General features: G+C 46.7%; 1 protein-coding gene across 3 annotated transcripts in view; it reads left to right on the top strand.

Annotated features, from left to right (window-relative positions):
• FRYL (FRY like transcription coactivator) overlaps window positions 1–15,341 on the top strand; it is a 254,927-nt gene that overhangs the window by 197,105 nt on the left and 42,481 nt on the right. For 2 of the 3 annotated variants that reach the window (XM_075544365.1, XM_075544363.1), the window contains 9 exons: window positions 355–505; window positions 1,194–1,297; window positions 2,570–2,755; window positions 4,712–4,916; window positions 5,970–6,091; window positions 6,956–7,146; window positions 8,911–9,005; window positions 10,182–10,789; window positions 11,074–11,171. In XM_075544365.1, coding sequence (XP_075400480.1) covers window positions 355–505; window positions 1,194–1,297; window positions 2,570–2,755; window positions 4,712–4,916; window positions 5,970–6,091; window positions 6,956–7,146; window positions 8,911–9,005; window positions 10,182–10,789; window positions 11,074–11,171 — 1,760 coding nt within the window. The remainder of the gene's footprint in view (window positions 1–354; window positions 506–1,193; window positions 1,298–2,569; window positions 2,756–4,711; window positions 4,917–5,969; window positions 6,092–6,955; window positions 7,147–8,910; window positions 9,006–10,181; window positions 10,790–11,073; window positions 11,172–15,341) is intronic. The other variant, XM_075544364.1, reaches the window with a different exon arrangement.

The raw sequence follows: 15,341 nt of genomic DNA on the forward strand, positions 1-15,341 counted from the left end.
CCTTCTCTGCAACTCAGACTTTTATGAATGGCTAGCAGGCCCCTGGGATAAGGCAGCTTCGCCTATAGTGTGGTCTCGTGGCTCAGGCATCAATCAGAGACTCCTCGTGAAGTGCTCATGTAGTTTTAGTCTCGTAATCAGGGATGGAACCTGAATGGATCTAGCTCCTTTCCCTCTGATGTGCTGTATTGGGAACGTTTGTTACCCAGGTCTTCCTAGCAGCCATATGTTGAAATAAGGGGGGAATTCTATCGATCACGTTCCGTTGCTGTACACAGTTGATGTCTTACTAGAGCTTGTATGTACTGGCAGAAAAGAGATGGTGGAGAAAATGAGATCATTTTATTTTGCTAGGTGATTCAATGCCACTTTATTCTCACTGGCGCCTGAAAGTGATGGAGCATAATCAAGGAGAGCCACTACCCTTCCCACCCGCTGGAGGCTGTTGGTCGCCACTGGTGGATTACTTGCCTGAAACGTCATCGCCAGGATTACCTCTTCACAGGTGGACTCCAGCGTCATTCCTGTTTCACGTGACCCGAATTGCTGCTTAGCACCTTCAGCTTTCTCTTACGCGATCTGGCGGCGCAGACTAAAGGCAGCCTTCCTCTTTAAGAGATGAGCCAACAAATCTAGATCCACGTGTGTAGGTTGGAGGAACTCCGAAAGCTCAGAAAACTCCAAGAGTGTGAAAGGAATGCCCTGAAAGCTGCTGCTGCTCTTTTTCTGGGTGTCCGGCGTAGTTATTTGACCTTTCTCGGACCCAGTCACTACAGCTTGGGGGAAAGTGTTTTCTTCTAATGGGCCCTAGTATTTTGAATGGAGTTCAAGCTGAGTTAGACTGAGGGCAGTCACAAGACAACAGTCACTTCATTTCCTTTCAAAAGCGAGGCGCCATTGAACACCTATGTGGCAAGCATGGGATAGGTCTTAAGGTGGAAAGGGGAAGGAAGTCAAGCCCTTGACGTTGACGCGCCCTTATCAGATACGTTTTTTTCACCCCTCCCAATAGAAAACTCTCACCTTAACTCAATGGTATCTTCAGATGTGTTTCTTCTTCTTCATCTTTTTTTTTCTTGAGATGCTGTATTTCTCTGAAATATAATACTAAAGTCTTCAAATAATCTGCAAAGGATTTTCTCTAGGTTTGCCCTGATCCAGTGAGACATCAGTAATGCTCTTCTCTGTCGCAGGTGTAACATAGCCGTGATTCTTTTGACTGATCTCATCATTGATCATAGTGTGAAGGTGGAATGGGGAAGCTACCTCCATCTTCTTCTTCATGCAATTTTTATAGGTAATAAGTCCTTGTATCTTTGCTTGACATTTTTACAAAATCTAAAGGAAGTATGCTCTGGGGGAAGGTGTCATGTGCATCCGGATCGATGTCTGTGCATTTTATTCCCAAGACTCTAGAATAATCTTGGTCTGTTATTGTTGGGTGCCGTTGAACCCATGTTGGATCATCTTGGGCCCACCTGACAGACTAGAACTTTCCCACAGTGTTGTCTAGGCATGACTCTTAACGAAGCAGGTCACCACTGGATGGGTTTGAACTGCTGACCCTTTAGTTAGCAGCCAATTGCTTAACCATGGTGCCACCAGGGCTCCTGACACCCGGTGGAGGTATTTAGCCATCAGCAAGTCTATCATTGCTATTCTCATTCCTGCACCATAGTTCCCCGCACACCCCCTACACACGCATGCACGCACACACGCTCACTCACTCTACCGGGAATAATTCTGTAGCATTAGTGACAGTAAACTAAAATAATGAAACCTTTACCTCTGGGGCTTAGGTAAACTTTCAGAATGAATGAAAGTGGCAGTAGATTATAAGTCTCGTTGTCTTCTTACCTTGGTCACAAAAGAATTGAATTGTGGACACTCATTATAAGATCTGAAATCCTACTGTCCTTCTGAGACAAACCTACAGATTTTGTCACATGGGTAGCATCTTTGAAGCTTGTAGGGCTGGCTTGCTGAGACCAGTTAAGATAGCCAGCTTCTCAGAAACGTTCCTGGTATGCACACTTAGGATATAGGCATCACTTTATTCGTTTGGGAACTAAAGAATCCTTGACTGTGTATTATTATTATATTTTACATTTACTGTTCATTTTCAAGAGAGAGAGATCTACTCAATTTTAGACTTGAAATTTATTAAAAACATCAGAATCTGCTTTCTGTTATGAGGCAATAAACCCCCTTTGTCGAGGCAAATTTCCACCCTGTGTTACAAAGGGTTTAAAAAGTTGGTGGAAAAAATTGAAATCTTTTGAGAATGATGATGGTAGTGAATGTACAAATGTTATTTATACAATTGATGTATGGATGGATTGTGATAAGAGTTGTATGAGCCCCTAATAAAAAGATACCAAAAAAAGAAAGAAAGAAAAATAATTTTGGTGGAATACCCTCAAAAGAAAAAATTTGAAACAAAAGATAATGGAATTTTTCCACCAACCTTTTGAATCCTCCTCCTAGAACTGAGCTCCACAAGGTTCTGGAGATTGCCGTCAAGAACGCCCCTTGTTGATTGATGGTTTTTTCCTCCCGTCCACTCTAGGGCTTGACCACTGCCACCCTGAGGTGTATGAACATTGTAAGCGCCTGCTTCTGCACTTACTCATAGTGATGGGGTCCAACAGTAACGTCCGGACTGCTGCTTCCGTCCTTCTCAGGAACAAGGAGTGTAATGAGCCCAGGGTACTGACCGTCAAGCACGTGGCACACGTAGATCACTCGTTCACAGGTATGCCCTCCAGAATGCCACAGCTTGAAGAGTGGGGACGAGACGCTGTTAATGTGGACTAGAGAACATGTTAAGTAAAAATGCAGCATGTACCACTTAGTTATCTACTATTCAATGTACGGAGACGTTACACTTGCGTGTTTAGTCTGCCTTGCTAAAGATCTCTGTCGTGAACAGCTTACATTCTGAACATGTGGATTGAAGGTGCAGTGGAAATGCGTCACTCACTGGGGACTTGGGGTGAAAGCGAGGTTGTATTCCTCTTCCCAATTCTCAAGGTCTGAAAAATTGAATATCTTTTTTTTAAGTGTTTAATTTGCTTTCTTCTGTTTACTGAGTTTAAAAGGGTTGCATGTTTTTAAATCCTTTGAGTCCAATTTAGGAGACACAAGTATTAAATTTATTTCACTATAAATTTGAATATTTTTACTTTTAGTCTTATATTTTCTTCATTTCTAACACCAAAACCAGACCCACTGCCATCAAGACAATGTCAACTCATACTGATCCTATACAGGGAGTCTGAGACAGTAAATCTTTACAGAAGCAGACAGCCTCATCTTTCTCCAAAAAGGCAGTTGGTGGGTTTGAACTGTCATCCTTGAGGTTAACAGTGCAGTGTTTATCCCACGGGGCTCCTTTCTTTTCCTAATAGCCTCTACTTATTTATTCCATTGATCAGTTTTATCATGTCAATTAATAAGAGCTGGTCTAAAAAAACATTATTTTCAGAAACTTAAATACAAGCACCTTTTTTCATAATCCTATTGTGCTTCAGATACAGGGTTAATGAATTTCAGAGTTGTTAGTTAACACCTTGTATTTTCTTAGAGCGTTGTAGCTTGTAAGAAAAATAATCATTAGGAAACTTATCACACTTTTAAAACTAATTTTTACAGAAAAGCAATTTTATTCATGATTTCGTAGTTTGTGTTTATTTGCTTTTAAACCTACCTTTTAACCTTTTGTAAATATAGACAGTAAGCTAGCCTTTGATAACCACCAGCCGCTCCGAGGAAGAAAGATAAGGCTCTCTTCTCCCGGGAGGATTTACAATCTCAGCATCCCACAGGGGCATTCTGTCCTGTCCCACAGGGTCCCTACCCTGTCCTATGGTGTTGCTGTGAGTCGGAATCCGCTCGATATATCACTGACTTGAGTGAGTCTGAAACAAATCGTTCAATAACTGACGTAGTGTAAATATTACCAGTAGGCTTTCAAATAGTTCTTTAAGTAAAATGAGCAGAAAACGTGGAATCCTTCCTATGAGAAACGAACAATGTGTTCATATTATAAAACTGTGACTGGCGTAATCAATGCTGAGGAAATAACGACCCGCCGGAAGAAATGGCCGCTGCATCTGCACCGTTCCTCAGCAGATGGCAGCAGAGACTGCGCAGTCACCCCAGACACTAAGTTTGGTGTGAAAGCAGGTGTTTGCTGAAATCTTCCACTGGAGACCAGGTGTCCTAGCTGGATAGAGGCCAATGGGACCCTCCCACTGGATAGAGACCATGGGCCTTCCCACTCACGTCTGGAAGGGAACTCACCGTGGTCTTTAGAGTAAACCATTGAAGAGCAGAAGGGCCCCACTTCCCCAAGGGCCACGCTGGGAGGGGCTGGGACAGCGGAGGGATGGAAACCGGAAGCACGGGGAGGAAGTGTGAGGAGCCTTGGGAATCTCGAGGGGCTGCAGTGAGCGAGTTGAATCTGACGGTGTACGAATTGTTGAATGCCAAACCACGTTCTGTAAGCTTTCACCCAATTCACAGTAAAAAGCCAAAGAAGCAAAACCCCCTCCCTTGATGCACCGGGCGTTTCTGAGGATCCTTCATTCGAACCAGCCGCTATGCGGCATGTCCCCACGCGCTGTGTCAGAAACCGCAGTTGATGGTCTCCCTGTGAGGCGTTTTTCTGCGTAGGTGTGCCTGACGTTTTCTCTCTCTCTCTCCACAGGTGTGAATGATTTTATCCCCGATTACCAGCCCTCCCCCATGACTGACTCAGGGCTTAGCTCAAGTTCTACCTCGTCTAGTATCAGCTTAGGAAACAGCAGCGCTGCCATGTCACACCTGCACGCGGCCACGCTCCTCAGTGAGGCGGACATCTCGGTGGAGCAGGATGGGAAAGTGAGAGTGCTCATGGAGTTCATTACCTCAAGGTAACCTTACCCTCCGGCCTCCATGTACCTGAATGCGTACTCTGCTTTGCTCAGCCAGCCAAGTACCACATCGTTATTGACGATCTGCTCTTTGCATCTCACTGCGATCGAGTCAGCTCTGACTCGTGGTGACTCTACAGGACGGGGTCGAACCTGCCCTCTGAGTTTCCAAGGCTGTAAACCGTTAGGGGAGCAGGAAGCCTCAACTGTCTCCCATGGAGCAGAGGGTGGTCTCGATCTGCCAACCCTGTAGGTAGAGCCCAACTCATAACCCCCTACACGACCAGAACTCCTTTACTCTTTGCCAGGCACCGTTCAGAGACCAGAAAAAAATAGATGGGGAGAAAGGAGGGGGCAATTCACTGTGCATGTAAAAAAAAAAACAAAAAACCACAGGGGCCTGAGAAAGCCCAGTGTGCATGGAAACAGTCAGCAAATCCAGTCTGGCTGTGACAGCTGAGAGGAAAGGCTGCCTCAGGGCCGTGCTAGAAGCGAGGGAGAAACCAGCCTGAGGAGCCCTGCAGCTTGGCCAAGCAGTTACAGATGCTGATGGGTCCAGCAAGGAGATACCTTGGGCTGGGAGGAGGGAGGGCAGGAAGGGTCAGTTCTCTTCCCATTTGGCAAAATAGATCATTTTATTGCACTACCTCAGAGAGATTTGGGGAGAGGGGGCACTGACGGAAGGCTTTAAGATTATATATAACTCAGAGCTTCCTCCCCTTGCTATCCACATGGGGAAACTTAGTGGGGTGTTGTTAAAACAGTGGTTTTCAACCTTCCTAATGCCACGACCCTTTCATACAGTTCCTCTTGCTGTGGTGACCCCAATCATAAAGTTATTTTTGTTGCTACTTCATCACTGTAACTTTGCTACTGTTATGAATCTCCATGTAAATATCTGATGTGCAGGATGTATTAGGCACCCCCCAGGGGGGTCGCGACCCACAGGTTGAGAACCGCTGTACTACTGTACTTCCTCGTGCGCTTTAGGCAAGGATGAGGAAAAGCCCAGCGTTTCAGGCACAAGGAAGTAAGACTGTGCTCTGTTACCAGGAAAAGAGGGCCCCTCTGGAACCATGAGGACGTCTCGGCCAAGAACCCCAGCATCAAGAGCGCCGAGCAGCTAACTGCCTTCCTGAAGCACGTGGTTTCTGTTTTCAAGCAGTCGAGCTCAGGTACCCGGCGTGAAGTATTCCAGATGGGAGTTCTTTTCAGCGAGGTCATTTTCATGGCATGGGAACCTTTCTCGTAATGCGTCACAAAAGCCGGTAGCTGCTTGGATAAACAGAAAGTTCTGCACTGAGCCACTAATTAGAGATAGCAGAGTGCTCTTAGTTGGGGAAAGAAAACTTTAAGTTCTCACTGCTGTAACGTCATTTCTGCCTCCACGTGACCGGCACACCTGCCCGTCTAGGGTCTGAGGGAGCAGAGAGGCAGCTGGTTCCAGCTGCGGCCCAACGCACAACCACGACGCCACCAGGACTGATTTAAAATAAGAACGATACTTCCCCTGTGAGCTCCTGGACGTCTCGGCTCTGTGGATGACAGTATCAAGGGGCAGATGCGGCTCCCTTAGGTGCCTGTGTGGTCTTCGTGGTAGAGAACTGAGGACAGTTTGAAACTCTTAGTGAAGACACGTGTGCCTAAAAGCGGTGGTTCTTCACAAGGAGTGTGGTTTTGCTCCCTCAGAATAGCACAATATGTGGAGACATTTTTGGGGTGCCACAATTGAGGGGAGGATTGGGATTCCGGCTGAAATTTCGTGCATAGGGACTAGGAACATTGCTGACCATCCCCCAGCTCCTCCCTGCAAAAGCACTATGCAGTGCAGAACGGCAGTTATGGCAAGTGGGGGGACTGCGTCCCTGCAGTTGAGAACCAAGAGTCGCCTAAAATGCCAATGGAAGGGAAAGGCACACTGCCTCCTAAGAATGTCATTGCTTGCCCCCTGTTTGCCTGGTACTGGTTTTGGACAGTGAGTACCTGGCCCAATCCCCCATAACTTGACGGATGTCCTTTTGCTTCACTTGTTTTCCCAGAAGGAGGTCACCTGGAGCATCACCTCAGTGAGGTGGCCCTGCAGACAGCTCTGTCCTGCTCTTCTCGACACTACGCCGGGCGGTCGTTTCAGATTTTCAGGGCCCTGAAGCAGCCTCTTTCCGCAGCCACGCTTTCTGATGTCCTCTCCAGACTTGTGGAGACGGTGGGGGACCCAGGAGAAGATGCCCAGGTACCTCATGACCTCAAGCGTTCTTTCGGCGCTTCTTGGGCAGCCAGAGCTTGGCAGGGACGCGTTGGTAGCTCTGGACCACTGCAGCTGGACCGATGCCGAAGGATCGGCCTCAAATGTCAGCGAGCAGCCACTGACCTGAGGGTGGGCCAAAAAGGTTGTCTGGGCAATGGTGTACTGGCATGCTGGCGAAACCAAGTCGTTCACTGCCTGTCAGAGCAGATTGTTTTCTTTGTTTGTTTTTTAACTTTTATGATTTTAAGCTTAATTTACTCCCGAGCCATGATTTTTTGCTTCTTCAGTTTCTTCTGGGAAGTTTTTTCTTCTGTGCAACCTCCCCTTCTGGTTTAGGAGCGATCTGTTCCTTCTCAGTCAGGATCATCTCAGTGTGGCAGGGGGAGCTCAGGTGTGGGTTGATCCGACCATGAGCTCTGTGAGTCCGGCAGTGCGTCTTAGGGGCTTTGTTCACCTGGAGGTGCTCAATCACGAGAGAGTCTACATCTAAACCATTAAGTTCAGCATTACTTTCTGCATTTTTAAGCATGTGCAGCAAAAATTCACTCTTTTTGGGCCACCGACCCTCACATGGAATGGGCACTATTCTAAGCACTACACAGGACACCATGCAAGGTCTTTGGGACCTTAGATTCCCTTTGGGGACTAAAAAAAGTCCTATACCCACTTGCCATCAAGTCACTGCCAACTCATAGCAACCGTGCAGGGCAGGGTAGGACTGCCCCTGCGAGTTCCCGAGACTGGAACTCTCTACGGGAGTAGAAAGTCCTGTCTCTCTCCTGCAGAGCAGTGGTGGTTTCGAACCATTGGCCTTGGGATTCATAGCCTAAGCCACCAGGGCTCCTTTCCCTTGGGGCAGCTGGCCTTTCCTGTGTTAGTGATTAGAGGCTGTAAAATAATTAGTGGTAAATTCCGTGAAAACAGTAAGGTAATGTGGTGGGGAAGGAGTGTCAGTGTTCTGTCCAGCATCATCTCAAAGGGGATTTTTTAACAAACACTCGTGAAGTGATCTGGGAGCCAGCATTTCAGACAGAGGAAACAGAGATAAGTGCATAGGCCCTGTGGCAGAAGCAGCAGGAGGCCGCTCTCTGAGAAACATCGGGGAAAACAGTGTGGCGGGAAGGTATCAGGTTGGGCATGGGGGCCAATGGCAACAGACTGGTAAAGTCAGCAGCTCCGGCTCACCTGAGGCCCACCAGGCTCTGGTTCCAGGTGGGATTCCCCTCTCACAGGCATTGAAAAAAGAGTGGCGGGATGTGATCTGCATCCTTAATCACTTGCACGCGCGGCTGTTTCAGTGCCCTGGAGAGTGAGGAGGAAAGCGGCGTACTTAGGGAAGAGGTAGTTTTAAACCTGCACAGGCCCCGGTGCTGGTGGCTCAGGTGAAAGGAAGCTATGGAGGTGTTGAGATGAAAGGGCCTGATGTTTCCAGAGTTAAAAAATAACATACATTTGTAAGACTTGCTGGGACATTCCATTTCAGGTGTGAGGGGCTCATGAGGGGTGGCCCTTAGATTTCTGGCTGAAATTTAGGGGAATCCTCAGGCCATTCTAGTCCATTGATCCCATTCATCGGATGAGTGTTCATAAGTCACCAAGGTCCCGAGAAGTTAATCACTCTGTCATACGGATGTGGGGATTCTTCCCGTTGTCCATCTCACCAGCCAGTCCATTGGCGTTTCTTTCTCCAGAGCATGGTTGTTAAAAAGCTGCACCTTTGTTGTTTTTGTTTTGTGTGTGTGTGCACAGGGTTTTGTGATCGAGCTTCTGCTGACATTGGAGTCTGCTATCGACACTTTGGCCGAGACCATGAAGCATTATGATCTCCTTTCTGCACTTTCTCAGTAAGACTTTGACCTTGGCAACCCATAGCTCTGTATGCAGAACTTGAACAGCCAAGTGTGGGCCACCGTAACACGGTATTATTGTGAGAGTGGTAAAGGGCATGATGCTAGGTCAGCTGGATAACCAGGGAAAACCCTAACCCCGGCACGTGAAGACTGGAGACAGATGGCGGCGCTAATGAGTGGTTGTCCAGTGTCCTGGTTTAGGGCTTTCCACTGCAACCACACTCAGCAATCGTCCACTTTTCACACACGGCTCCTCCTCCCCCTCGGAGCAGCCTCTCCACCCGCTGTCTCTGCCTTCAACACCAGCTGATGTCCATTTGCCCCAACTCATGGCGACCCCGTGTGTCCGAGTAGAACTGGGCTCCGGGAGGTTGTCCAGGGAAGATTTTTTATCATCAGCCTGATCTTCTGAGGATGGGAACCGCTCACCTGTCAGGCAGCATGAGTGCATTGACCTTTGCAAACCCCGGAGCCCAACTCATCCTCCCGAGTCCCATTCCAGATGGCACCTCTCGGCTAATCCAGTTCTCCCAAGGGCCTGGCTAATGGTTACACCCTTAGGGTCCTCCCAAAACAAACGTTCCCTTATATTTAAGGAACAGCAACTAATGGGCTATAAATCCACCATTTCCATGTCTGTGTCCTACAAAGCATTTTACGTAATGCTCCTTTGGTTAATACCTTTAAAATCATTAGTAATTGGACAGGAGGGAGAAGAAGAAATAAACAGATTTTGAGCCCAGTGGTTGTGGAAACAGCGTGCCATGGACATAAATAAGGATGCCGGGGTTAACAGGACTGAGGAGAAGACACGTGAGGTCTGCCTGGGACGTGACAGATACCTAAATCCCAGGTGTGGAAGGTACAGCATTGACTACTGTCATAGAATTTCCTCTCCCAGGTAAACGTCACCCCAGCTCAGAAGAACAGCGCTAGTCCACATTTTATTTCTCACTCTGCAAGAGAGAGCTGAAATGCACTTACACAAAGTCAGATAGTCACATTCGCCCCCCCTGGTTTGGGGGATGGGGTGTGCGTGTGCGTGTGTGTGTGGTGTGTGTGCGCGCGCATGTGTGTGTGCGCACATGCGCACGCTCAAGAGTAAAATTACTGCAGCAAAATGTGATATGATTGTGACTGGTTTTCTCTTTCTCTCCCCCGCCCCCGAAGAACCTCATACCATGATCCTATAATGGGAAACAAGTACGCAGCTAACAGGAAAAGCACTGGACAACTCAATCTAAGCACAAGCCCCATCAGTAGTAGCAGTTATTTGGGATACAACAGTAATGCAAGAAGTAACTCTCTGAGATTAAGTTCAGTCGGTGAGCGGCGAGGCGACCGGCAGCGGAGTAACACACTGGATATAATGGACGGACGGATGAGCCATAGCACTAGTCTAGCGAGGACTAGAAGCCTTTCCTCCCTGCGAGAGAAAGGGCTGTATGACGCGCAGTCCACTACTGAGCCCGCCAACCTGATGGCCACCATCTTCTGGATCGCAGCCTCGTTATTGGAATCAGATTATGAGTACGAATACCTCCTGGCTCTCAGGCTTCTCAACAAACTGCTTATCCACTTGCCTTTGGACAAGTCAGAGAGCCGCGAGAAGATTGAAACCGTACAGAGCAAACTGAAATGGAATAACTTCCCGGGCCTGCAGCAGCTCTTCCTGAAGGGTTTCACCTCCGTCTCGACCCAGGACATGACCGTGCACCTCCTCAGTAAGCTCATCGCTGTTTCCAAGCACACGCTGGTGGACCCTTCCCAGCTGTCAGGTGATGTGAAAAGTATCATTTTGCCAACACTTGGTGTTTGATGGCGGTGAAATGTGAACTAATCCTTTGTTTTGGAATCGACTAATTTCCGCTTGTCCGCGGTTAGGTGGTTGTTTTATCTGAGGGAGTTGTTGGGTGAAAGCATAGGACGAAGGTAGAGGTTGAAGTCGGCCAGGAAAGGCAAAGAGGATGGTGTCTGGGAGCCATTGAAACAACGATTTTGGCTTTTCCAATAATATGCAATAAAATTGGTTATTGTTTGCTTTTTTGTTTTGTTTTGATAGGCTTTCCTCTTAACATCCTTTGCTTATTGCCTCACTTAATCCAGCATTTTGACAGCCCCACCCAATTTTGCAGAGAAACAGCTAGTCGCATAGCAAAGGTAAGCAACTGTTAGCCTGGAAGCTAACACTACAGGGGACTCATCCTGGGCTGTGTCTTTGGAGGGGGGTGGGGGTGTCTCTTAAAAATTCATTTAAAAATCTCTACTGTCACTTCCTTTATGAACTTTGCATCTAAATGGTTATTCCTGTATTCATTTAAAGCAGTTCTGCAGAACTGATGTAAGGGGCGAATGCTCACATGAGGCCGCCTGGAAGTCGTACCTAACTAGAGGAACACCCCTTTGAGCCGGAGTCGGCGTCTTCTGCCATTCTCCTATGTTCTCCTTTACTTCTGTTAGCTTCTCAGTCGTGTGTTTCTTCGCTGCCAAAGATTGACAGGGCAGCACTGCTCTAGGCGCTGGTCCCACAGTGTTAAGCGGAACAGGTGGGCACCTAGCCTTGTGGGATGTGGACACAATTACAGCAAGTTGTCCGGCCAGCGCAGTGCGAAAGCAGAGGGCTTCAGGAGCACACAGAGCAGAAGCCTTCTTGGGGGAGGCCAGTTCTGTGTTGACATGGGAGGCCGAGTCGGATTACCCAAAGATTGATTTCCGAATGGGGAGGGGCCGTGGAGCGGGGCGGTTTCTAAGGTAAGGAAAGAGCATGTACAAAGGTGTCCAGGGAGAGTGGGCATAATCTAGTCAGGGAGCCTGGATGTTCTTGTCTGTTTGTCCTTTGCCTTTTTCCTTCTCTCGCGTCACCTTCTTTCTTCGCTCTTCTTCTCCTTCCTGGCGGGTTTCTTTCTTTCCCTCCTTGGCTAGCTCTCCAAACAGAAACGGGGCTCTTTTTGAACCGTCTGTTAATGTTCACTTTAAAATATTTGAGCTTCTTTTGCTAAGTTTCAGAGGAATATAACTTTGACCTTTTCTATTTTTACTAACTTCTTCAGAATGATAAAGAACCCTCCAATAGCTTGCCTACTGTTTAAATGTCTTTCATAATTAGTGTCTGCTCTTGTTAGCAGCCCTTGAGTGCTGGAACAGAAGCTTTTCAGATGAACAATGTAAACAGCTGCGGGAAGGGCTGAGAGACATTTTGAATGGTGTGGACCTTAGGAAGTTTGGTGAACTGGGGAGAAGGCACTGTAGCACCATGTGGTATCCCACCTGCAGGCTCTGAAAGGAAAACCAGTCAGGCTGCAACCAAAGGGCAACCAAAGGGAAGCGCAAGTAAAACCCTCTGGAGAGCTTTGTAGATGAGCAAATTTAACATTTCCGTTGAGATTTCATGTCCCTGGGAGGAGGTGACAGTCTCTCAGACCCACAGGGGCCCTTCTCCCACGTGCTGTACGTTCACTGTGAGCGAGGTGGTTGGTATGATACAGCAGCACGACAATACATGGAGAGACCAAGCCAGCAGAAAGCCTTATCAAATAACCACTCTCCGTGTCCCAAATGTGAACACTACTGAGGGCTAACTTATTTCTGGGATTATTTCAAGGCGGTGAATAGAAAATACTCCCAGCCCTATTCTTTCCACTAACCGTACAAAAAGACTTGGTTTGACCAAACAAGATGCTGTGGAGGCCAACCCAGCTCCTGGCTGTTAACATCATGTGTGTCTGTACAACTATTCTCCCTAGGATTTTTTCCATGTTAGATTTTTTTTGGAAGTACCGTATATACTTGTGTATAAGCTGAGTTTTCCAGCACATTTGTAATGCAGTTTTTGTGGTAAAATTAGGTGCTTCAGCTGATGTTCAGGTCGGTTTACACTTGACTATATACGGTAGATTGCCAAACCTCTTGTCCGTGGCATCTCAGGGGTGACTGGAACCTCCAACCTTTTGGTTAGCAGCCAAACGTTAACCTTTTATATCACAGAGGGATGTAACGAATGACAAGAACAGATTTCATAAAAGGTGTTGAATTCATTCTTAGTTAAAAATCTAAACAAAATAGATAATGGAGAGAGTCTTTAAAAAGATTCTTCTTAAAGCCTGAATTGTAAAAGCAGAACCAAGATTATAGTTAGAGGGGGCATATCTTAGTTTATTAAAAAGGGGGAAAAATGGTGATGGGGGAAAAAGGCACGGCTGGCCCCTTTTTGGTTTTAGTTAATAAAGTAAATTGGCGGAACATTAAGTATCAAGAGAGTGGACAACTCTGCCTGTAAGAAATGAAATACCACCTTCTATAAATGAGTGCTTGACAGGAAAATACCGGTGTTACAGTCTGAGAGTGATGCACGCTGCCCCTTTAAATGAAGTAATTTGCATTTTACATCCTAATGGCAGCCACCATAGAAAACTGTTGCAGACAAGAATCATGCATTTGTTTCTGCCTTAGGAGTGGGAAACACAATATCAAAAGGGGGGACAGGGGGAGACATAAGTTGGCTTAATGGGGATCTCAAGAGAACAAAAGGTATCCATCCCCTAGTGAGGGGGAGTTAGTTAGAAGCCTTTGCATCTGCTGGCTGCACCTGACCTTCAAGAACAGCCTGCTGAAAGCCGGCCTGAGTGAGGCCCACTGCCTGGCCCGCTCTGCAGCTCCTGCTCTGGGCGCAGCAGGACCAGGGACGTTCCTAAATGTCATCTTTGTTGAGGGTTTTTTTTTTTTTTAATCAAATCTGGCCTTCTGTGAGGCACGCACAGGTTGGTTGTTTTCTTCCTGCTGGGCGGCACACAAGGCTCCCTCACTGCGTGCTTTTAGCAAGCTCCAGGATGCGGATTAAATTGATGTCTTAATTATTCTCTCGCTCATAACTGTGGAAAGTAATTTTCTGCCATTATGTGCTTCCTCATTATGCAAATACCCCGAGTTGTGTACTGTGTCTGCGCTTGGAGAGCGCCCCAGAAGGGGTAGCACTTAGGGGAGAGATTGGCCTTTTCAACAACGTTCATTACAGCAAGAAGTGCCTGCCGGCCAAAGTGTGCTTAGCACATTCTCTCCTGCATAATTCACCCGATCATTCAGACCAAAAAATCATGTTGGTTTTTTTTAAGTCAGTGGCTGTTTGATAAAATTGCACAATCCAGATCTCAAGACTTTTTTGGTTTTGTTTTAATCAGCCACGGAAATATGATTCTTTATTACACACCCATTTTATTCTCCAGGGCAGTGTTTCCTATTTTAAAGCATTTAATGCATTGTAAACTGTTTGACATTTGGGAATTTTCTTTTAAAATCACAATCAATTATCATGAAGTGTTCAAGTACAAATAAAATAAATCACAACCAAATTTCCCCCTTTTTATTCCTGATGCCTGTCTTATGGGGAAAAGATTAATGGATGGAACCAGCTACTTTTAATGCCTTGCTGGCAGTGGTTCTCAACCTTCCTAATGCCGTGACCCTTTACTACAGGTCCTCATGTTGTATCACCCAGAGGGTCATTTATGATGACCCCCAACCACAAAATTATTTTCATTGCTACTTCATAACTGCAATTTTGCTACCGTTATGAATCGTCATGTTAATATCTGATCTGCAGGATGTATTTTCATTGTTACAAATTGAACATAATGAAAGCATCGTGATTCATCACAAAAACAATATGTCATTATAGATTGTGAAATATTTATTTCTAATGACAAATAAATGACATTTTGTCTTGAAGCATGGCGAAGCATGGGTGACAGTCTTCATGCCGGGTGCTCGTATGTGGGTGTATCTGCATGTGGGCGGATAGATAGAGATGGATAGATGGATAGAGGAGCAGTGTCTGGGTTCCTAAGCCCATCAGAAATAAGTGTTTTCCGATGGTCTTAGGCGACCCCTGAGAAAGGATCCTTCGACCCACAGGTTGATAGCCACTGCTTTGCGGACTCACTTCTAAGCAGCTGAGGTAGTGGTGTGTGTAGTTTGTACCTTTGTCTCCCGAGCTTGCGCAGTAACCATAGCCATATGATGACTTTGAGGCCCTCTAAACACATGAATAGGAGCATGATGTAAGCGTGGGGTAGGCGTGGCTTGGTAATTGCAAAGCCAGTGGTTCTCCACGGGAGAAAGACAAGGCTGTCCGCTCCCACGTAGATGGGCAGTCTCAGAAACCCAGCGTAGCGCCACCGGGAGTTAGTCAACTGGGCGGCACAGGCACTTGGATACGTATGACATTTCTTTTGCATTATCGAACCGATCCCTTTGAAAGTTGGAATACAAAGGCTTTTATTTACTACCTATTCTAGCCTGAGAATACGGCAAACCATTAATCAGATGAAAAAGGAA

The sequence above is a fragment of the Tenrec ecaudatus genome, chromosome 3, assembly GCF_050624435.1.
Source record: "Tenrec ecaudatus isolate mTenEca1 chromosome 3, mTenEca1.hap1, whole genome shotgun sequence".
NCBI classification, from domain to species: Eukaryota; Metazoa; Chordata; class Mammalia; order Afrosoricida; family Tenrecidae; genus Tenrec; species Tenrec ecaudatus.